Raw genomic sequence first — 24,613 nt, 5'->3', positions numbered from 1 at the left:
CAGAGGTTTATCTTTGGCTATGTATTTCTCCTGCATTTGCCTTACCAGAAATATAACATCAGTGGTGCTTCTAATTAAGGATTTTTGTATTTCTTTCATAAACTAGGGGATGGGCACTGACATTGAGTTTAAGGATTATATAATGTAAAAGTATAAAGAAAGAATTAAAGAGCAAAAGGACTCATTATATTGAATGTTATCGATAATATCGAGTGGAAATAAGGGTCGCTGCAGTTCCACAATGCCTATCCATGAGCTGCCACTGCTCATCACAAGCAAATGGCTACAACAGGGATTTCTGCATCACAATCCAGATTCAGCCATTAGCCAAGTACCCTCAATGTGTCCAAGGGTCATCTTGCTAAGACACTCTTCAGTTTCCTTTGTGTTGCACAGCATGCAATCAACCAGGCTCTTGTTTCCAGTCCATTCTTTCATGACATCAGTTGGCAAACATCTCTGACTGCCACTTGCTCTTTTTCCCGTCCGCATTTTCTGTTAGGATGGCCTCAAGCAGTGACTCATAGCCAGTCCTGATGAGAGAAGGGTAAAAGGCTGCTCCCAAGAGGCCTTTTTGCTCATTATCTCAATAACAAATGACAGTGTCCTCATTATCATCAGTGATGACTTTAATAAAATGTATGATAAAAGGTGTGCATTTAACAAATTACTCAAATAGCTTATTTTGGAGCACAATCTAATATAGAAATTGTTCAACAGTTAACAGACACATAAGGTAATACTGTGATGGACACATGGGGATTACAAATATGGTAAAAGGAACAAAAAGGGTCAAATCTCTCAGAGTTGCATACATCAACTTCAGAAAATTTGCCAGCCATCTAATAATTTACCAGTCAGACAAACTGCAAGCCAGAAAGACTTTGTAGCAGATTTGAAACCAAACTGCTGGATACATGAGTAGACATCATGGCCAAGCCACAATAGTTTCACATGATCGGCCAATTAACCAACAAATTAGCATCAAACCATTGCGTGATTCAACTTCCTAGAACTTTCGCATTGAGCCCTATATAAAGGTGGTTCTTGGTAGCAGCTCCAGAATGTTGAATCAGTCACTCAATGTCCTCTTTCTTACGGCACAAATTTTGCTGTTATGAACATAATGCAATTATTTCCCAGTTGTGGTGGACTGGCCATAACTGTTATACCAGTTAAATTGACATAGATCCAAGTAGTATGTCTCTGCCAATGCACAACTGTCGCTTTCTTTTACTATTTTACTTGCTTCAGTCATTTGAATGTGACCATGCTGGAGCACCGCCTTTAGTCGAGCACATTGACCCTAGGACTTATTCTTTGTAAGCCTACAACTTATTTTATCAGTCTCTTTTGCCGAACTGCTAAGTTACGGGGACATAAACACACCAGCATCGGTTGTCAAGCGATGTTGTGGGGACAAACACAGTCATACAAACATATACACACACATACATATATATATACATATATACGACGGGCTTCTTTCAGTTTCCGTCTACCAAATCCACTCACAAGGCTTTGGTTGGCCCGAGGCTATAGTAGAAGCCACTTGCCCAAGGAGCCATGCAGTGGGATTGAACTCAGAACCATGTGGTTGGTAAGCAAGCTACTTACCACACAGCCACCAACAAAGAAAACAGCACCAACACCATGACAACTTCATACTCAGCAAACAATTGAATAGACAACTGGTTGTGAATGTTTAACCCTTTCCCAGTATCATTCAACATATACTTCCAATCCAGTAATTTAACCTTCAGCACACTGTAGGTGTTTCATGTCACTGTATGAGTTTTCTCCCTTGCAGTAACAGGGGCAGTGGCAGGGGAAACAATTCTTGAGAAAATGCAGTGTGCTAAAAGTTAAGGATAAATGTCAAAGGACTCTGAAACTGAAACAATCTAGAGAAAGAAGATATTGAAGCTGGATGAGTCATTAGACATAAGAACAAAGACATATTTAAGACATAAAATGGCACTTGTCATCTGATTGAGCCTTGTTCCATCCATAGATCTAATCTGTGACTCCTGGAATGTCGTAGAAGCTCCTGGTTATTCTGTGCATTATCAGTCTCCAAAATCCTCAATGTTTGAATTAAAAGATAATCACAGCTGCAACAGCTTTCATAATAGGTTTGATTAACGAAGACTGATCTGGATTAAACAAAACCAGCTGAAAGAAAGGAAAATTTGGATAAAGGCCGGTCGTTGAGTCTACAACATCACTTTTGTACAAATAAATAAATTTATTAAATACTAGCAGTATCGCCCGGCGTTGCTCGGGTTTGTAAGGGAAATAACTATATAAGCATTTTTAGAGAGTTATAGCCAAAAAATAGCAAAAAAATGCATTAAAAATGGAAAAAAAATGATGGTAAATTTTTTTTTTTAATCGTAGACTCATCGTAGACGCGCGCTAATACCCAGAAGGGCTCGATATGAATCACGACTATAAGATACCCGGTTTTGGTTAAACTGCACCGCAAAATATGGGAGTAGTTAGGAATCTAAATCGTAGGAGACAGACACACAACTTCACTTTTATATATAAAGATATATTATTTTTATCAGGGTCGACTTTTTCTTTTTGTATACATTTTCTCTAACATTCGATTACTTCCCCTTTTGTCACACTGAAATTTTTTTTTTCTTTCTTTCTTTTTACAATTAAGATGTAACTTATTTATTGTTCCCAAGCAATTAAGGTGTATGCTCTTTCATTTTTTATTTAACTTATCGAGAAAAAAAATACTTAACATGAGAAACAATTATAAATATGGCGCAAATTTCGACTTAATTCACACCGACATTATTTTGCTCCACAATAGATTCTCATAAGAATAAAAATAATAAATGGAAGCAAACACACCTATTTCTTTATTACCCACAAGGGGCTAAACACAGAGAGGACAAACAAGAACAGACAGACGGATTAAGTCGATTACATCGACCCCAGTGCGTAACTGGTACTTACTTAATCGACCCCGAAAGGATGAAAGACAAAGTCGACCTCGGCGTATTTTGAACTCAGAACGTAGCGGCAGACGAAATACGGCAACGCATTTCGCCCGGCGTGCTAACGTTTCTGCCTGCTCGGTGCACACCGTTCGACAAACAAAACTTTTTAAAATGCCAGGCCCTGACAAAGAAGTACATATCAAAACCAGTAGAGTTTACCAATGTGAAACTAATCTTATAAACCTAATGATGGCTAAATAATGTAGGGCTTACCTACACAAGTGCCCTACTCCTGACTTTGTTTCCTCATAACTTTCAGAAAAATGAATATTTTTCAAAAACATTTTCTACAAAAATCTCTCGGATTACGAATAACGTTTTCTTTTCTCATTTAACAGCTATATACGGATCTGAGTCAGTATGTATGTGTGCATGCTTACCGTTCCCCCCCCCCCACACACACACATTAAATTTCGATATAATCATAATCTACACTATGAACAATTTGTAGAAAAGTTCATTAAAAAATATCAATTTTTCTGAAAGTTATGAAGTAACGAAATCACGGGGCACGATTGTGTAGTTGTGCCTAACGTAGCCCTAGGTATAAATTCTGTCTGAATAATAATAATAAAACAGGGTAGGGCGATCTTTCGTTTTGACTCGAAAAAATGTAAACAAGGAATTCGGTGGTTTCCGTGACCACATGCTGTCTATTCAACTGTCAGTTGCGAAGAGAAATGGGTTGTGCGTGCGCGCTTATTCTTGCTTGTGCGTGCGTGTGTGTGCGTGCTTGTTCTTCTGTGCGTGCGTATGTGTGCGTGCGTGTGCGTGCGTATGTGTGTGCGTGCGTGTGTGTGCGTGCGTGTATGTGCGTGCTTGTTCTTCTGTGTGTGTGTGTGTTCTGTTTTTATGTATTTATATGTTGTGGAATGTAGAAATAACACACAGAGGAACAAGCATGCACACACACACACACACACACACACACACACACACAGAGGAACAAGCACACGCGCACAACCCTCCCAACTGACAAGACAAGTGGTCCCGGAAACCACCGAAAAGATCCCCACCGAATTCATTGTTTACATTATTTCGAGTCAAAACGAAATATCGCCCAGGATGGTCACGTATAGTATGGTCAGTATAGTACTGCTGAAACAAGGCTACCTGGAGAAGACAACCACCGGACAAGTCCATCGTGACAACAAACGGTTGCTAACAACAATAAACCAGACAGGAAGCGGAAGTAACGGAACTGTATTAAGTTGTTCTTCAAACGTTAGAGATTCAGTGGCGCCAAATGAGAGAAACTTGTCGTCTTAGAATTGTTTAGAAAATATAATAAACCATCTTTTTAGATAAAGGGCTGTGAGGTCCTTATTGTCTCCATTATGATTTTTGAACGACAAAACAGCATCAAAAGTGCTGAGAAGTTACTTTCAGCTCCGAGTGAAGACCAAGAAATCTTCCAAAGACAAACCAGCGATTATGAAAACAAATCCGAGAGATTCCATTTAAAGGAATTTCAATACATCCGTCAGTTTGCCCATATTTATTCTTCGCGTCTTCTGGAGATGAGACCGGGATTAGAACGTGCAGCGAAAGAAAAATGGGGTGAGTTTAACGATTTATGTAAGACTAAGAGAAAACTATGTCGTTTGTGTGAGGGTGTAATGTGTACAGAGGAACTTGTTGAAGTGGGTTCGCTTGACGAGAGAGAGATTACGAAGCTAAGTTTGCGTGGAGCCGAACCAAGCTGCTATTTAATAATTTATGTCGAGTTATATATAAAAACAAGGTACTGTTTAAGAAGAGTGGTCCCGGTGCGCGTACTCGCGCAAGCTAGTCGTTACTAGTCGATCCTACAACTACCTAGCAAAGTAAATAAAACAAAAAAATAATTTTTTTACATAAAGTAAATATTTTTAAAACAAAGTAAGTAATTTTTTTTAAACAAAGTGGCTGTGTGGTAAGTAGTTTGCTTACCAACCACATGGTTCCGGGTTCAGTCCCACTGCGTGGCACCTTCGGCAACTGTCTTCTACCATAGCCTTGGGCCGACCAAAGTTTTGTGTATGGATTTGGTAGATGGGAACTGAAAGAAGCCCGTCGTATATACGTATATGTGTGTGTCTGTGTTTGTCCCCCTAGCATTGCTTGACAACCGATGCTGGTGTATTTACGTCCCCGTAACTTAGCGGTTCGGCAAAAGAGAACGATAGAATAAATACTGGGCTTACAAAGAATAAGTCCTGGGGGACAATTTGCTCGACTAAAGGCGGTGCTCCAGCATGGCCACAGTCAAATGACTGAAACAAGTAAAAGAGTAAAGTAAATAAAACACAAAAACAGAGTAAGGATCGACTAGCCAGCGCGAGTGCGCGCACCGGGACCATAGGCGATCAATCGCATTTGGAGATTTGACTGTCGAAGGACTGCCAGCCGAAACGTTAAAAGTTATCGACCTTTTCCCAGTGAAAAATTTGATAAACACGTTTTCTAATCAAAAGTACTGCGTAGTTATGGTAACGTAATTTCTTCAGTTTCACTATTATTACCGCCTTTGGTCTCAGAACTGCCAAATGTTCGTTTGCTTCCGTGAAAAATTTCTCTCCTTTTACTTTTGGTTCCATGAGATAACGTGTGTATTTATGTCGACTTATGAGAGCTCAAAATCTCTTGTGGAAACGCCATCCAACCAAAATGCAATTATATGGGAAACTACCACCTGTGTCATCTCTTGTGAAAGGTAGGAGAGTCCAGTTTGCTGGACATTGTTGTAGAGCTGAAAAAGAAGTAATTTCTACTCTTCTCCTCTGGAAGCCATCTATTCGCAATACCAGAGGGCGCACACTCTCCTACCCTGATGTAATCTCCAGGGATACAGGCATCCAGCAACAGGACCTCCGTAATGCCATGATGGACCGTGAAGTCTGGTGTAGCATGGTAAATTCCATTGTCTCGACCACGGTCGAACAATGGTGATGATGATGTATTTATGTATGTACCTGTGTATGAAAGACTAGCAAAGGCCCTGCCGTGCATTCGACGGTTTGTTTCGGTGAAGAGGGTTCACTTGAAGTTGTGCAGATATTTGGTGATTATGTGGGGTTGTTTTTTTTTGGTTAGGGTGAATGCGATCTTTTGATGAAAGAAACATTTGTGGGTAAACTTAGCCCCCCACCCCACCCAATTTCTCCTAAATTTGTTTATTTTTGTAATTTTTTTTTTACCAGAAATCCGTTTTCGGATGCGGAGGTTCCAGAAAATTGCCAAAAAATCGGCATTGTGAAAGTTTCATTCCCTGGTAAAACTAAAATTGTTCAGGCAGAGTTGCCTCCCTTAGCTAAAGATCTCAAAATTGTGCAACACAGCCTTGTTTTTGAGGTTATTTTTGTAGTAAAAAAAAGAGTGGTCGATTCATTTGGCTAAAAATTTTCAAGGTGGTGCCACAGTCTGTTGACTGAAGCAAGTAAAATTCTTTTTAAAAAAGGTTAATAAACATAATGACCGCTAGCTGGCCCCGTGCTGTCAAAAATGACGGCTAATTGTAGCATTTTATGCATAAATAAGGTACATAATAATCACAGATACAAACATTCACATATTTCCCTTGTACACACTTATACACACACACATATACTCACACAGAGTTGAAACGCTGTTTACTTTTTCTTTTCAGTGTAGAATGTCTACCACCCCACCTCCATTGCACCCACCCACACACACACAAACATTCACATGACTCCCTTTTACATACACACATATACGCATGCAGAGTTGAAACGCTGTTTGATTTTTTTTTTCACCATAGAACTTCCATCACCCCTCTACCAAGTTTGCCATCACCCCTTCCTTTCTCATTCGTATGTTGTGACGGAGAAAATCACAAGAGTTTTATTATAGTAGATTCTATTTATTTTTTCCAGGTAAAGATGTGAAAATAAACAAACTATATGAACTGGAAGCTGACAAGAAATGTGTCATCATTGGAACTCTGTTTAAGCTTATGCAGCTTCAGCCAAGCATCGTGAAAGAAATTAGTGAAGAAGTGAGTGCCTTTCTTGATTCACACTTGTCTGTGATTTTTTTTTTTTCTTGATTTTCTTGCTTTGCTTTGTTTATCAGTTTTTGCTGTCTCAGTATTTTAGTGTATGGGCTTCGTCCAGCCCATATACAGGCATGGATAAGTGGGCATTAAAAAGATGATGATATGTGTGTGTACACACATGCACACACACACATACATAGCAGGCTTCTTTCAGTTTCTATTTATCAAACCCACTCACAAGGCTTTGGTCGGCCCAGCGCTATAGCAGGAGACACTTGTCCAAGGTGCCACACATCAGAACTGAACCCAGAATCACGGTTGGGAAGCAAACTTCTTAGCACATAACCATGCCTGCACCCATTTCCACTATAAGGCGTAGGAGTGGCTGTGTGGTAAGTAGCTTGGTTACGAACCACATGGTTCCAGGTTCAGTCCCATTGCATGGCAACTTGGGCGAGTGTCTTCTAGTATAGCCTTGGGCTGACCAAAGCCTTGTGAGTGGATTTGGTAGATGGAAACAGAAAGAAGCCCGTCGTATATATGTATATATATATGTTTGTGTGTCTGTGTTTGTCTCCCCAACATCGCTTGACAACTGATGCTGGTGTGTTTATGTCTCCGTAACTTACCAGTTCAGCAAAAGAGACTGATAGAATAAGTACTAGGCTGGGGTCGATTTTCTCGACTAAAGGCAGTGCTCCAGCATGGCCACAGTCAAATGACTGAAACAAGTAAAAGAGTATAAATTAACAACAGAACACAATACGAATACCACAACAACCCATTTTCTATCTGTTTATCTTCCTTATCCTTCCTTGACTTCTACAAATAGTCAACATGAAACTGCCCTTCTATGTTTTCCAGCACAACCTGTTACCTCAGCCCCTTCAGTCGAATTATACCTCATACTCAGACCAGTTGATATTAGAAGACGAACTCCAAAGAATTAGTCTGGTTGGGAAACTTGATGTCCACAAATGTTGTACAGGTAAATATTCTTTATCTCATCATCATCAAACCTCCGTTTCCTTCTCTTTTCTCTGCTTCTTTACCCCTTCTGTCTTCCTCATCATCACTAAATTCTCGAGGCCCTGCCTCTTTATCACTTGACAAGAAATCAAAATCTCAGTTGCTTGGCACTTATCATCTCTAATCTTCCTTTAGGTGCCATGTCCACAGATTAGAATGTAGGCAACCATGTCTGCCACAATTTTCTGTTCTTCATTCTCTGTAATAGTTACACTTCCTGATATTTAATGCTTCTTCCTTCCAACCAGTTCAAGCTTGACATCCGTATCATCCTTCTTCTTCATCTTCTTCTTTCCCCTTTAATCTTTCTGGCCATTGCTAAATCCTCCTAGGTCCTCTTTCCTCATTCCATGACCAAGAAATCTCAGTTCCTTGGCCCTTAATTCACAAAGCAGCTTCCTACTCACTGCAGCCCAGGTCGTCACTTCTTCATTAGACACTTTGTTTGTGCCATCCTCAATATTCTCCTTAAGAACCATATTTCACAAGATCCAAGCACCGTCTTATTTCTGATGTTACAGACCCTGCCTCACTTCCATATGAACAGTCGCAAAGCCATCTATCATAATTCTGTGAGCTGGCCGTTGCCAACTCCACCTCGACTGGCTCCAGTGCCGGTGGCACATAAAAAAAAGCACCATCCGTTCGTGGCCGTTGCCAGCGCCGCCTTGGCTGGCTTCTGTGCCGGTGGCCGATGCCAGATCCCCTGACACCTGTGCAGGTGGCACGTAAAAAGCACCCACTACACTCGCGGAGTGGTTGGCGTTAGGAAGGGCATCCAGCTGTAGAAACTCTGCCAGATCAGACTGGAGCCTGGTGCAGCCCCTGGCTTCCCAGACCCCGGTCGAACCGTCCAACCCGTGCTAGCATGGAGAACGGACGTTAAACGATGATGATGATGATGTTATGAGTACAAATAGCAAAAACTTTCCTTGTACTCCTTTCACCATGCTCCTGCGACCTATTCGTGCATCTCTGCCGCATGTAGCAGCAAAGATGACACTCCCAAATCATATTTAGATTAAAACTTTAACCAAACATACAAGGAATAAGTGGAAGGAGGACTCGAATTAAGCTGAGGGAATCTCTATGCGGTCACTCAATCTGCTAGAAGTAGCAGCTAAATATCTCTGAAATCACATCTTACCAACTTGGCAGGGGAAAAAAAAACAAAGACCAAATCTATTAATGTACACCAAAATATGCCTAAAAAGACGTGGTGGTCACCACTGGAATGCTTTTGATAGTAGTCCTGCAGGATAAGTATTGGCCTGGAGGGAGGTTAAATAATGTCTGCAAGAATTAAATTTTAGTGAAATATTTAATAACCTTAATCGGGACCGTCACATTCAGTTGACAGTAAACAACTGCTCTATTGTACCACCACTGCTTATATCTCTCTCAGATATTTAGAAATGTAATATTTCTATTTTGTGATCAGTGGATTTATTTCACTGGAATTATAATGTGTTTACGAGGCCTAGACAAGCATCTGCAGCTAGCAGGCCATGCTACTTCAGACTGATGACGAGCAAATACTCAGAAACTAGTCTCTGGATGCAGGCTTAGCTGGGTGGAAGTGCTTATCTCCCCCTTGTAAACATAAGGACACAGGAAATGTGTCAAGGCCGACAGGAAGCGTTGATGCTTCCTAGGGCTAAATAGCGGTGGTGTGATTCCCTTCATGGGACTGTCACATTAAGTTGACAGTATACAACTACTCTATATTTATATTGTAACTAGCAGTATTGCCCGGCGTTGCTCGGGTTTGTAAGGGAAATAACTATATAAGCATTTTTATAGAGTTACTTCCCTTATATAACCCGAGCAAAAATCATTAAAAATGCAGGAAAATGATGGTAAATTTTTTTTTAAATCGTAGACGTGCACTAATACCCTGAAGGGCTTGATATGAATGACGACTATAAGATATCTGCTTTTGGTTAAACTGCACCGCAAAATGTGGGAGTAGTTAGGAATCTAAATCGGAGGAGACAGAGTCTCACACACACAACTTCAATTTTATATATAAAGACTTACATATTTCAATTAAGAGATACATTAATGTATAGAACTGGCTGAACCATTACCGTGCCAAACAAAATGCTTAGCAGCATTTCTTCAGCTTCACATTCTGACTTCAGATGCCACTGGGGTCGGCTTCATCTTTCGTCCTTTTGGGGGTCAATAAAATAAGTAGCAGTTATGCACTGGGGTTAATATAACTGACTTAGATCCTCACCGAAATTGTTGGCCATGTGCCGAAATTTGTTACCAATTTAGAGACACACTAGTGTTGGTTGGCCAGGTAAATACTATTTAGATTTGATTTTTTATCTTGTTTCAGTCATTACACTACGGCCATGCTGGGGCACTGCCTTGAAGAATTTTACCCCTGTACCCCTCCTGTACTTATTGCTTTTAAATACAATATTCTATATTGTATTGGTCTTCTTTTTTTTTTTTGCCAAACTGCTTAGTTACAGGGATGTAAACACACCAACACCCGTTGTCAAGCAGGGGACAAACACAGACACAAAGACACACACACATCATACGATAGGCTTCTTTCAGTTTCCTTCTACCAAATCCATTTGCAAAGCTTTGGCCGGCCCGAGGCTATAGTAGAAGACACTTGCTCAAGGTGCCACACAGTGGGACTGAACCCAGAACCATGCTGTTGAGAAGCAAAACTTCTTAATCACACAGCCACGCCTGCACCTATTTAAAAAATAATTGAATTAATCACTGCTGAAAACTAATTAACCCTTTTGTTACCAAACCAGCTGAAACTGGCTCTGGCTCTGAGTATAAATGTCTTGTTTTCATAAGTTTTGAATTAAAATCTTCCACCAAACCCTAGCCACAATTTATGTTCCTAACATTAGCTGAATGATAACGAAGTTATTTTACTAAATTCTTTGTTATATTTAAAGTAATTGAAAGAAACACAGAGCGTCTCAACAGAAATACAGTAACGAAAGGGTTAAATGAATCTAAATGTAACCCTGTATATGTGATGAAAGTGGTCAGTATGAAACTATTGTTTTAGTTTAAATTCACTGTCTCCCAATCCAATCTCTTGCCAGTGTCAATGTAACTAAGAGATATTTTCTATTTATTCGTCAGGTTTTGTAATTGCTGTGTTTGGCCATGAACCAGAAGATTCTCGTGGAAAATTTCAAGTTGAAGATTTCTGTGTTCAAAACCTTCCATTGCAACTCCAGCGTCCAGTCATCGAACATGACAGGTTAGTACTATATATATATATATATATATATATATATATAGTGAGAGAGAGAGAGAGAGGGAGAATTCACAAGAAAACAAAAAACAAAGACAGGTGGTGTAGACAAGAGACAGATGTATTAGTATAACACTCGGGGTGTGAAAAAGTCTTCAACGTTTCGAGCCTACGCTCTTCTAGAAAGGAACACAGAAAGAAACAAGGGGAGAAAATAAAGAATGTGTAGTGGTTAGCGATATATATATATATATAATTATATGCATCCATATGCATATAATTATATACATCTATATATATACACGAAGACCTGTTGAGGCAAGTGACACTTGTGAAGACCTGTTGAGGCAAGTGAAAATCAAATCAAATCAAAATAGATGAACATAAATGGAATTTGTATCTGTGGTACCAGTGCCGGTGGCACACAAGAAAATCATCCGAACGTGGCCGTAGCCAGTACCGCATAGACTGGCCTCCGTGCTGTGGGCACGTAACAAACACCATCCGATCGTGGCCGTCCGCCAGCCTCATCTGGCACCTGTGTCGGTGGCACATAAAAACACCATCCGAGCGTGGCCGTCTGCCAGCCTCGTCTGGCACCTGCCAGCCTCATCTGGCACCTGTCGGTGGCACATAAAAACACCATCCGAGCGTGGCCGTCTGCCAGCCTCGTCTGGCACCTGTGTCGGTGGCACATAAAAACACCATCCGAGCGTGGCCGTCTGCCAGCCTCGTCTGGCACTGTGTCGGTGGCACATAAAATCACCCACTACACTCTCGGAGTGGTTGGCGTTAGGAAGGGCATCCAGCTGTAGAAACACTGCCAGATCTGACTGGCCTGGTGCAGCCTTCGGGCTCCCCAGACCCCAGTTGAACCGTCCAACCCATGCTAGCATGGAAAACGGACGCTAAATGATGATGATGATGATGATGATGATAGATATACATATATATATATATATATACATATATACACACACACACACTCATAGATTATTTACATTTGACGGATATTTGTCCTCATCTTGTTTGTTGTTAACACAACATTTCGGCTGACATATCCTCAAGAGGAGGACAAATATCCGTCAAGTGTAAATAATGTAACAATTGCTCATCTCTTAAATATAGAACTGCAAGGATAACATTTCATGTTGACTCAACAATCATTCAAATCATTTTCAATTCTGTCAGTGTACAAGCGGCCCTCAAAAAACTTGCTGTGGCTTGCAATGTAATTCATGTTGGCCAGGCCTGCTCTACACAGTTGCTCGACCTGCTAGAAATAGCAGCACGTTATTTGTCTTTTTCATTAACCATTTTTGGTTTTATCATGTATATTATAATTACTACTATAGGTAAAATATTTAGCATGTTAATTATGTTCCCACACTGTCGTCCCCTTTGACATGCCCAGTGTTCCTTAGGAGCGGTACCACCCATGTTGAGAATCTCTGCTTTGAAGCAAGAAGTTTGTAATATGCGAACAGGCATCAGATGATGATTATGTGTGTGTGTAGGCGGCAAGCTGGTAGAAACGTTAGCACGTCGGACGAAATTCTTAGCGGTATTTCGTCTGCCGGTACGTTCTGAGTTCAAATTCCGCCAAGGTCAGCTTTGCCTTTCATCCTTTCAGGATCGATAAATGAAGTACCAGTTACGCACTGGGGTTAATATAATCGACTTGATCCATTTGTCTGTCCTTGTTTGTCCTCTCTGTGTTTAGTTCCTTGTGGGTAATAAAGAAATAGGTATTTCATCTGTCTTTATGTTCTGAGTTCAAATTCAGCTGAGGTCGACTTTGCCTTTCGTCCTTTCGGGGTTGCGTACTGGGATTGATCTAATTGACTGGAACCCCACCCCCAAAAAAAATTTCAGGCCTTGTGCCTAGAGTAGAAAAGATTGTGTGTGTGTGTGTGTGTGTAATATGAAATATATGTAGATGAATAGCACCCACCCACACCTCCTGTTAACCACTCAACCATGAAGTGGGGGTGGAGCTTGTCTTTTATTTCTCTCTCTCTTTTTTTTTTTTTTTATTTATTTAGGCAAGCTGGGTAAAGTGCCCTGTTATCAGGGAGTGCAGTACGACAATAGTTGCGCAGTGTGACCTATAAACCATGTGCTCCATTGGGGGCGTCTGACATCCTGACCTACTAACACCATTATTGCAAATTCACTTCTTATTACTGTCAATGGATTTGTAACGCCTGAACAAGAAGTAATTGCTACAAATCATAGAAGCCTGTTGGTTCAGACACACACACACACACACACACACATATGTGTGTGTGTGTATATACACTTTTACTCTCTTTACTCTTTTACTTGTTTCGGTCATTTTGACTGCGGCCATGCTGGAGCACCGCCCTTTAGTCGAGCAAATCGACCACGGGACTTATTCTTTGCAAGCCCAGTACTCATTCTATCGGTCTCTTTTTGCCGAACCGCTAAGTGACGGGGACGTAAACACACCAGCATCGGTTGTCAAGCAATGCTAGGGGGACAAACACAGATACACTAACACACACACACACACACACACACATATATATATATATATATATATACATATATACGACAGGCTTCTTTCAGTTTCCGTCTACCAAATCCACTCACAAGGCATTGGTCGGCCCGGGGCTATAGCAGAAGACACTTGCCCAAGATGCCACGCAGTGGGACTGAACCCGGAACCATGTGGTTGGTTAGCAAGCTACTTACCACACAGCCACTCCTGCGCCTATATATGATAGCCTTCTTTCAGTTTCTGGCTACCATATCCATTCACAGGGCTTTAGTTAGCCCAGGCCTATAAATAAAGACTCTTGTCTTAAGTACTGTGGTGGGACTGAACTTGAAACCACGAGGTTGGAAGTGAACTTTTGAACCACTTGTGTGGATGTGTGTGGCATAGTGATTAGGTTATTTGGCTCACAGTCATAAGGTCATGGTTTCAATTCTTGGTGGCACATTGTGTCTCTTGAGTGAGACCCTTTATTTCACATTGCTCCACTCCACTCACCTGGCAATAACGAGTTGTACCTGTAAATCAAAGGGCCTGTCTCATCTCATTACGTAATCTGCTTAAGAACAATGTTAAGGGTACGCATGTCTGTGTTGTGCTCAGTCACTTGAATGTTAATTTCACGAGCAGGTTGTTCTGTTGATTGGATCAACCAAAACTTCCATCGTCGTAATTGATGGGGAGCCAGAACCATGACCCCATGGCCATGCACAAAAATGGATCTCTGAAACGCCAAAAATGTGAATCCGGATGCTGAATTAACATTTCTTCTCCCCTCTTATTTCTTCATTGCCCACAAGGGGATAAACATAGAGGGGATAAACAAGGACAGACAAGGGGATTAAGTTGATTACATTGATCCCAGTGCGTAACTGGTACTTAATTTATCGACCCTGAAAGGATGAAAGGCAAAGTCGACCTTGGCGGAATTTGAACTCAGAATGTAGCGACAGACAAAATTCCTCTAAGCATTTCGCCAGGCGTACTAACGTTCAGCCAGCTCACTGCCTTTTCTCCCCTCGTAGTGAACCAACAGCCCCTTGCCTCATCAGCTGATGTTGAACCGTCAAACCCATGGAAAAAAAAAGGATGTTAAATTATGATGATGGTAATTTCTTTACTAAACAAACTTTTCATTAAGGAATAGAAATTACTTTAAGAATTTGTCCAGTTCTTGATTTACATTCTGTAAAGTGGTTGGCTTTAGGAAGGGCATCCGGGTGTATAAACCATGCCAAAGTAATGAGTGGAGCTTGACTCAGTCCTCCAGTTTGCCCTTCTCCTGTCGAACTGTCCAACCCATGCCAGCATGGAAAACAGATATTAAATGATGATGATATTGATATTCAGATGTTCAATATGCCCATAATAAATACACACACTGGTTCTATTTCCTTTTTTTTTATTTCAATTTGTCAGTTTGTTAACAATTTAACCAATCAATTAATTGATTGTTTGATTGATCGCTTGGTTATGCAATGAATCAGCTGTGTTTGTCAGGGCCCTTTCATTGCCATTTGTGATCTCGTGTATAATATACTCTCTCTACTCCAGGTCTTTCAGATGAGGCCACAAATGGTTATTAAAGGAGTTTAACAAACTTAGCTGCTTTATTGACAGACAGAATAATCAGTCAAGCAAGCGATTGGTTAAATGATTAACCACTTGACTAATAAAAATAAAGAAGTGAAATAAAACCAGTGTCTGTGTGTTATTGGTATAATGACCCTCCCAAGATAGAACCAAATCATGTTTTAACACAGATGTTTACTTCAAGAATCTTGTAACCAAATACATAAGAACAAAGCTTTAAAAGCTATTCATTAATTATGTAAATGCGTCATTCCCAGTTGGTATTTAGTGAAGATATTTTAACATATGCAATGAACTTTGAATTTATCTGGCAGATACGTGGCTATTTTGTCTGGTTTGGAAATTGGCAGCAAGGAAGAGAAACAGTTTGAAATGCAGATGGCATTGGATCTAATAACAGGGAAGTTGGGCAGTATATACCAACAGGAAGATAGTTCACAGATTGTACGTGTGATTGTGGCTGGTAATTCTCTCAGCAAGGACACTCAAGATAAGGATTCAATCAGCAAAGTAAGTGTTAAATATACTAGCAGTATCGCCCAGCGTTGCTCGGGTTTGTTTCGACCCTTTAGAATTGGAATTTTTGAAAAGTAAAAATTTTGCATTATGTAGCTTGTTATTCTCTTAAAGTGAACATTTTTCTGGTTGAAATACACCAAAAAAATGGCGACACAGCAGTAAAAAAAATATAAAAAATGGGGATTTTCATAGAAAAAAAGCACCTTTTTGATGTAAATAATTTTTGGTGTTAACATGGTCCGATTTGAATTTTTTCTTCTATAGAATGAAGAGCAAGCCTTCTTCTATCATACTTTCAATTTTGGTCAACTTGCACCGCAGGGTCTCGGAGGAGATAGTGTTAGTTGAAGGCTACCAAACCTGCCACACACAGACAACTTCAGCTTTATATATAGAGAGATTTTACTTTCTGGTTAACAAAAATTAAACTTCAATGAGTTGGTGGGTATTACAAAAATGACAGGTTCTTTTTATTGTTTGACTGGTTTCAATCAAGGGATCCAAGCAGTGCTGGAACACCGTCTTTACAAATTTTAATACCAGGACCATGTACAAGCGCCCATGCTGGTGCCATATAAAGGCGTCGCATAGAAGCAACAGTGCCAGTGTCACATAAAAGTGCCTGTGCAGTGCCACATCATTTGATTGTGGCCATGCTGGAGCACCACCTTTAGTCAAACAAATCGACCCCAGGGCTTATTCTTTCGGTCTCTTTTGCTGAACTGCTAAGTTATGGGGACGTGCACGCATCAACACCAGTTGTCAAGTGATGGTGGGGGGACAAACACAGACACAAACGTGTGTGTATATATATATATATATATATATATATACACACACATGATGGACTTCTTTCAGTTTCCATCTACCAAATCTACTCACAAGGCTTTGGTCGGCCCAAGGCTATAGTAGAAGACACTTGCCCAAAGGGCCACGCAGTGGGACTGAACCTGGAATGATATGGTTGGGAAACAAGGTTCTTACCACACAGCCACGCCTGCACATATTTATAAACATGAATACTTTATAAAAACATTAACAAATTTTTAATTAACTATTGCAAAAATTATTAACAAATATAATTATACCTTGTTTTTTTTTGCTTTTTTCTTAAACTAAGTTCTGCTGATAAATAATTCAAATTCCCTTAATTTCAATCTACAGGCCAAATACTTGACCCGAAACACTGCTGCTCGAAGTGTAGATGCCATGAAGTCTTTGGATGACGTCTTACTGCAATTAGTGGTTTGTTAAAATATAATTAACACTTTTAATACTAATACTAACCTGCCTGGGACCATTCTTGGGTATATGATACAAACTTCCCGTTTTAAAAGTAGTTTGAATTAAAACCTTTCATCAGAACTTCATTTTAATTTCTATTCCAAGCATCAGCTTAATTAATTAGAAGCTGTTTTACTGAATTTTTCATTGTTTTCAAAATTAGTTGAATCTAAATTAGAAAATTACTATTTGTAAATCTCATAACGAGAGATATTCAGCAACAGTACTTCAGAGTAAAGATTGTTTGCCAACATAACATGGCAGTCCTGGTTTAGGACGAATGTTGCTGTAATTTAGCACCTGGAGACATCATATCCTGCTGGCTATATAACACAGGGGGAATTACAACCGTGTTTCGTGGTCTGCTACCACAACAGCTCCTTTATAGAATCCAGTTAGCTCAAGACATCATCAGGAGGAACCACATTCGGTTTCGGCCCCTACTCCTCTACCATTTTGACATGGCGGGGCCCCCCCCTTTTCGGAGGTGTCTTCAGTTCTGGTGTTAGGTGCATGTCTTCTTTCTTCTGTTCTCTGGCCCCTGTATCCTTATATTTTCGAACAAGGGAGTCTAGCACCCCCACTCAGCTCAAAACAATATCTGTGTACAGTGATCCCTCGTTACTTCGCAGTTCAACTATTGCAAATTCACGACTTCGCGGATTTTAAAAATATATATATATATGAACGCCTAAAATTTTTCATTAAATCCGTTAGAATATTAATAATAAATATTATTTCCTAGTCTAGGAACAACAAAACAAGCATAAAATAGCAAAAAAGCATATACAGGGGTATTTGAACTTAAGACAGGCTGTGATTGGTGCAATGGAGAGAGAGACGACGAATCACAGCTTTCTATTTTGTAATCTGTCCTGTGTAACAATAACAATCTTTATTTTTTTTAAACTTAAGTGTTATTGCTTAACAGTTGTCCTTGTTATTAATAGACTACTGTAATGGGTGGGTTGTTAACAGTACAGGGAGGGTTTTAAAAGTCCAAATACATGTTAAGTAAATACTGTAAATATGGTGTCCATACTTCACAGAAATTCAGTTATCACGACCGGTCTCGGAACCAATCTACCGCGATAAATGAGGGATGACTGTATCGCGATTTCCGGGTTATTTCCCTTCATCAGCACAAAATAGTTGAATCTAAGCCTGTATATTTTGTAAGAAAAATGGCTAACCTTTCTTTTGTTACCAGCCTTCCTGAACGCCAGCTTAATTATGACCAAGCTACTTTGCTGAATTCTTTAATATTTTCAACATTAACCCTTTAGCATTCAAATTACTCCATCAAATTTATTGCTCATTTATTCACATCATTTTGAATTAATCATGCATTATCTTGTAGTTTTGAGATCTTAATGATGTGATCTATTTTTGGTATGACATTGTAGGGGAGGTGTGAGAGGTCAGTTCTAGCCAGTTTGAACTCAAAACAGGCAGAATATTTGGGCTGGATATGGCTGGCTTGAATGCTAAAGGGTTAAGTAGATGCAGGCATGGCTGTGTAGTTTAGAAGCTTGCTTTGGGGCCCACATGGTTTTGGGTTCAATCCCACTGCCTTCCACCTTGGGCCAGTGTCTTCTATAGCACCATTCCAACTAAAGCCTTCCAAGTGGATTTAGTAGATGGAAACTAAAAGAATCCTGCCATGAATGTTTGTGTGAGTGTCTCCTTGTCTGGACATCACACGATAATTGTATATGAGTGTTAGTGTCATACAAGCAATGCTCTTTGTTTCCAATCTTCCATTATTATCCTCATCATTTTCATGTAGCATCCATTTTCCATGCTGGAATGGGTTAGACTGTTTGACTGAAACTGATAAGTCAAAGAGTGGCACCAAGTTCCAGTCCGATTTGGTGTATTTTTTTACAGCTGGATGCCCTTCCTAACGCCAACCACTCCAAGAGTCTCAAGGCTGTTCTTTATGGGCCACAGGTACAGCTGCCAGTTACGGGACACCAGCATCAGCCATCATTACAATTCCACTTGGCTTGATGAGTCTTGTCGAGCACAGCAGATCACCAAAGGTCTCGGTCACTTGTCTTCGCCTCCATGAGGCCCGACATTCGAAGATCATGCTTCACCACTTCGTCCATGTCTTCCTGGGTCTACCTCTTCCACAGGTTGCCTCCACGGTTTGAGATCGGCACTTCTTTACACAGCTGTCCTCGTGAAACATCAAACTTTTCAAACCAATATTTACAACCAAAAGAAGGTTAACATATACATCAAACCGACTTGGAAGATTTGGATTTCCATGTAGGCATAGGAATGGCTGTGTGGTAAGTAGCTTGCTTACGAACCTCATGGTTCCAGGTTCAGTCCCACTGCGTGGCACCTTGGGCTCACACACACACACACACACACACACACATATATATATATATATATATATATATATAATATATATATATATATATATACGACCGGCGTCTTTCAGTTTCCATCTACCAAATCCACTCACAATGCTTTGGTCGGCCCAACATGATAGTAGAAGACACTTGCCAGAGGTGCCACACAGTGGGACTGAACCCAAAATCATGTGGTTGGGAAGTAAGCTTCTTACCATACAGCCACGCCTATGTATGTGTAGGTGGATGTGCCTTTGTGTTTGTTTACCCACTGCTTGACAGCCAACGTTGGTTTGTTTATGTCCTGTAACACTGGTTCAGCAGAAGAGGTTGATAGAATAAGAACCAGGCTGAAAAAATAAGTACTGGGGTCGATTTGATTGTCCAAATCCTTCGAGGTGGTGCTCCAGCATGACCACAGTGACTGAAACAAGTAGAAGATAAATGGCTATGGTCAGCTTCTTAATCTCCCTTGAAGTGGCCGAGATCAACGCCCTGGTTATCTCCCCTTGGCTTTGTGAATCCCCTTATATTATTAGGGATATACGAGTGCCTTTCCTTTGCTGTTGTGTCGCCTGGGGTTAGCCCAGGTTCAACTTACTACAATCGCAGTCATTCCAACCATGGCCATTCCATTGTTTTTATGGGTATGTAAGACCTGGTTCAAATGCTTCTTCCAAGTGAGTGGTGATGTTAATCCAGACATTTGGTTAAGTTTACCACTCAAACATGGGGGGGGGGCAATGTGGTTGAGTATTCCCCTTCCTTCTAAAATTTGAAACAGTGGCACACCAGGCAGAATGCTTAGCAGCATTTCATTTGTCTTTACATTCTGGGGTCAACTTTGCCTTTCATCCCTTTTGAGGTCAATAAAATAAGTACCAGTTACGCACTGGGGTTGATGTAATCGACTATCTCTCTTTGCCAAAATTTCAGGCCTTATGCCTATAGTAGAAACGATTGTTGTTGTTGTTGTTATCGTCATCATCTTTGCACAGCTTCTAACACTGGAGATGTACTAGGGTGTCAGCTGTTCACTACCAGTGAACTAAGGTAACACCCCTTATTTTTCGAGCACCGTCTGGAGTATTTGAGCGGTTCCAAGCAGTGCTGTTTTCTGCAAGTGTTCCACCCTTATTGCAACCCCTATTTGTTCCATGTACTTCTCAAGATTTTTTTACTCACTGTTCCCAGGGCTCCAACAGTTATTGGTACTACTACCACCTTTTTCAGCAACCACCACTGCTTAATCTCCCAAGCTAACCTGTCATATCTATCGAATTTTGTTGCTGTTGTTTTTTTGTTGTTTTTTCAATAGTTCCTTTTTGGATCTTTTTCTATCAGAATAAGTATGAAAACTTTGCAAATTAGAGATGTAATTAATTCATTTAAGATCCAATTTATTTTTGGTAAACACCAAATTACTTAAGATTTTGTTATTGCAGTATAAAATTATTGTTTTATTTGGATTATTTCCAGACAAATGTTGATGTTGACCTGATGCCAGGTCAATATGACCCTGCCAACTACTCCATTCCACAGCAGCCACTCCATTATTGTATGTTTCCAAAGAGCCATTCTTACAACACACTACATTTGGTAACCAATCCTTATGACTGTACTATCGAAGGGACCAGGTGAGTCCAGAATGACTTAACCCTTTAGCATTCAGATTACCCTGTCAAATGTAATGCTTATTTCTTCACATTGTTTTGAATCAATCATGCATTATCTCATAGTTTTGAGGTTTCAATGAGGTGATTGTTTATTTTTAGAATGTCATTGTAGGTTAGGTGTGAGAGGCTAGATATGGCCAGTTTGAATATAAAACATGTAGAATATCTGGGCCAGATATGGCCGGTTTAAACACTAAAGTGTTAATATCCCTATCCTCATGGCTGAGGGTCTGGAGGACCTCAGACACAACCATTGATGGGCCCTGAGTTCTCTTCTGACTTGATTCCCTTATTCTGTGATTCTTCCTAGGCATGTCCAGACAGCGAGAGTTTACATTCAGAATTGTCCTATGAACCTAGCTGCCTTCTAAAAGCTCCTAGATTAGGAGTTCATCTATTCAGTTATACCAAAAGTGTAGCTCTGGTGTAAACCATTCATTTTATTATATATATTTTGGATATATATATATATATATATATACATATATATATATGTGTGTATATATATATATATATATATATATTTTTATCTAGTTTCAGCTCACGAGCTGTGGCTATGCTGGGGCACCATATATATATATATTTGTGTCTGTGTTTGTCCCCATCACTGCTTGACAACCAGTGTTGGTGTGTTTGTGTCCCCATAACTTAGCAGTTCAGCAAAAGAGATCACCAGAATTGGTACTGGGATCGATTCTTTTGACTGAAATCTTTCGAGGCAGTGCTCCAGCATGGCTGCAGTCCAGTGCCTGAAACAAATAAAAGATGGAAGATAATGTTATATAAAATTAACTTAATGCAACACATTGATCTCATTTCAGATTTTTGCTGACCAGTGGTCAGACATTGGATAACATAGCTCAATATAGCCAGCTGGATGATGGTATGGAAATCCTTGAGAAAACCCTAAGATGGGGTCACCTTGCACCTACAGCACCAGATACATTAGGTAGGTAACTTTAGCACCTTGTACTTTTCTTAAATAACATAACCCACACATACATCATCATCATTGTTTAATGTCTGCTTTCCATGCTGGCATGGGTTGGACAGTTTGACTGAGGACTGGCAAGTCAGAAGACTGTACCAGGTTCCACTCTGATCTGATAAAGATTCTACAGCTGGATGCCCTTCCTAATGCCAACCACACTGAAAGTATAGTGGGTGCTTTTTATGTGCCACCAGCATGAGGGCCAGTCAGGCAGTACTGGCATTGACCACGCTCGAATGGTGCTTTTTATGTGCCACCGGCATGGGTGCCAGTCAAGCGATGCTGGTGACTTCACTTGACTCAACAGATCTTCGCAAGCACAGTTTATTGCCCAATGATTGAAGGGTACTCTTAAAAGGGCCGGTTATGCTGTACTGGCATAGGCCACGGTTACGGTCTCACTTGGCTTCCCAGGTCTTCTCAAGAACACATATTTATATGACACCAACAGCAGCAGGGTCACTGAGTAATTTGCTGGCCAAGAAGTCTTCATCTTAAGAGTTACTTGGCAACTCTGCTGGTGTTGGTGCTGTGTAAAAAAATACCCCAGTGCACTCTGTCAACTGGTTGGTGTTAAGAAGTGCATCCACCTGGTGAGCTGGCAGAAACGTTAGCATGCCAGGCTAAATGCTAAGCAGTATTTCATCTGCCCTTACGTTCTGAGTTCAAATTCCACTGAGGTCGACTTTGCCTTTCATCTTTTCGGGGTCGATAAATTAAGTACCAGTTACACACTGGGGTCGATGTAGTCGACTTAAACCCTTTGTTTGTCCTTGTTTGTCCCCTCTATGTTTAGCCCCTTGTGGGCAATAAAGAAATAAGAAGTGCATCCTTCTGTAGAAACCATACCAAAGCAGACACGGATCCTGGTGCAGCTCTCTGGCTTGCCAGCGCCCTTCAAACTGTCCAACTCATGCCAGCATGGAAAACAGATATTAAATGATGATGGTGATGATGATACCACTGCTTTGTAGTGAAAAGCAGCCCTGTTCTCACCACACAGCTTTAGATGTTTTCACTTAGGCTTTTTGTTTCCTTTCTTTCAGCCTGTTACCCTTTCAGTATTCAAGACCCGTTCATTGTCACAGAAACTCCCCATGTTTATATTGCTGCCAACCAGAAAGAATTCCAGACCAAACTCATTCAAGGTATGCATATGTCTTATGTGACTTACATCCTTCACAGGGAACACAATGTTCATGTCTTCCTGCATTCTCATTGCTTCCAGTTTGAATAATTTCAGCTGCATCTGATTGGCACGTGAAAAAACATTCGAGCGAGGTCGTTGCCAGTGCCGCTGGACTGGCTCCTGTGCAGGTGGCACATAAGAAGCACCATTTGAGCGTGGCCGTTGCCAGTACTGCCTGACTGGCCCTCGTGCCGGTGGTACGTAAAAGGCGGCGAGCTGGCAGAAACGTTAGCACGCCGGACGAAATGCTTAGCAGTATTTCGTCTGCCGCTACGTTCTGAGTTCAAATTCCGCCAAGGTCGACTTTGCCTTTCATCCCTTTTGGGGTCGATTAAATAAGTACCAGTTACGCACTGGGGTTGATATAATCGACTTAATCCATTTGTCTGTCCTTGTTTGTCCTCTCTGTGTTTAGCCCCTTGTGGGTAGTAAAGAAATAGGCACGTAAAAGCACCCACTACACTCTCGGTGTGGTTGGCGTTAGGAAGGGCATCCAGCTGTAGAAACTCTGCCAGATCAAGATTGGAGCCTGGTGCAGCCGTCTGATTCGCCTGTCCTCAGTCAAATTGTCCAACACATGCTAGCATGGAAAGCGGACGTTAAACGATGAGGATGATGATGCCGATGATGATGTATGTCATGACAATGATGATGAGTGATGAAACTGCCAACATCTCTCTTTCATGAAATTTTCTTATTGTGACATGAAAAATCCCCCCACGACCACCACCACTTTGCAGTGTTCGGATGTACTTATGAAAGGCCAAATGAGAGGATTAACAAGATATGTTATATACACGTAACTCCAAAGACTCGATCTTGGTTTCTATGACACTATTGGTGATGATACCAATGATAGCAACGTAATAGTTTTTTTCTACTATAGGCACAGGAGTGGCTGTGTGGTAAGTAGCTTGCTTACCAACCACATGGTTCCGGGTTCAGTCCCACTGTGTGGCACCTTGGGCAAGCGTCTTCTACTATAGCCTCGGGCCGACCAAAGCCTTGTGAGTGGATTTGGTAGATGGAAACTGAAAGAAGCCCGTCGTATATATGTGTGTGTATATATATATATATATATATATATATTTCGTTTTTGGTTTGCAAGATTCTTTATATGAGTTCGTGTGTTGAAGCATATTCTGCTGTGTCTGGGAGAGTCATTCTCTTTTAGTGCCTTA

The 24,613-nt window shown here is 40.7% G+C and overlaps 1 protein-coding gene across 1 annotated transcript in view; it reads left to right on the top strand.

The window, feature by feature from the left end:
• The first annotated feature begins 4,233 nt into the window (after positions 1-4,233).
• Positions 4,234-24,613, top strand: part of LOC115223493 (DNA polymerase delta subunit 2) — a 35,944-nt gene continuing 15,564 nt past the window's right edge. The window contains exons 1-9 of the mRNA XM_029794103.2: positions 4,234-4,580; positions 6,896-7,017; positions 7,882-8,005; positions 11,176-11,296; positions 15,719-15,914; positions 17,088-17,168; positions 21,056-21,213; positions 22,074-22,201; positions 23,290-23,391. Of these exons, the coding sequence (XP_029649963.1) occupies positions 4,358-4,580; positions 6,896-7,017; positions 7,882-8,005; positions 11,176-11,296; positions 15,719-15,914; positions 17,088-17,168; positions 21,056-21,213; positions 22,074-22,201; positions 23,290-23,391 (1,255 nt within the window). The 5' untranslated portion in view covers positions 4,234-4,357. The remainder of the gene's footprint in view (positions 4,581-6,895; positions 7,018-7,881; positions 8,006-11,175; positions 11,297-15,718; positions 15,915-17,087; positions 17,169-21,055; positions 21,214-22,073; positions 22,202-23,289; positions 23,392-24,613) is intronic.

The sequence above is a fragment of the Octopus sinensis genome, linkage group LG23 (assembly GCF_006345805.1).
Source record: "Octopus sinensis linkage group LG23, ASM634580v1, whole genome shotgun sequence".
NCBI classification, from domain to species: Eukaryota; Metazoa; Mollusca; class Cephalopoda; order Octopoda; family Octopodidae; genus Octopus; species Octopus sinensis.
Note: the sequence above shows the minus strand (reverse complement) of the source record. Positions and strands in the feature narration are given on the sequence as shown.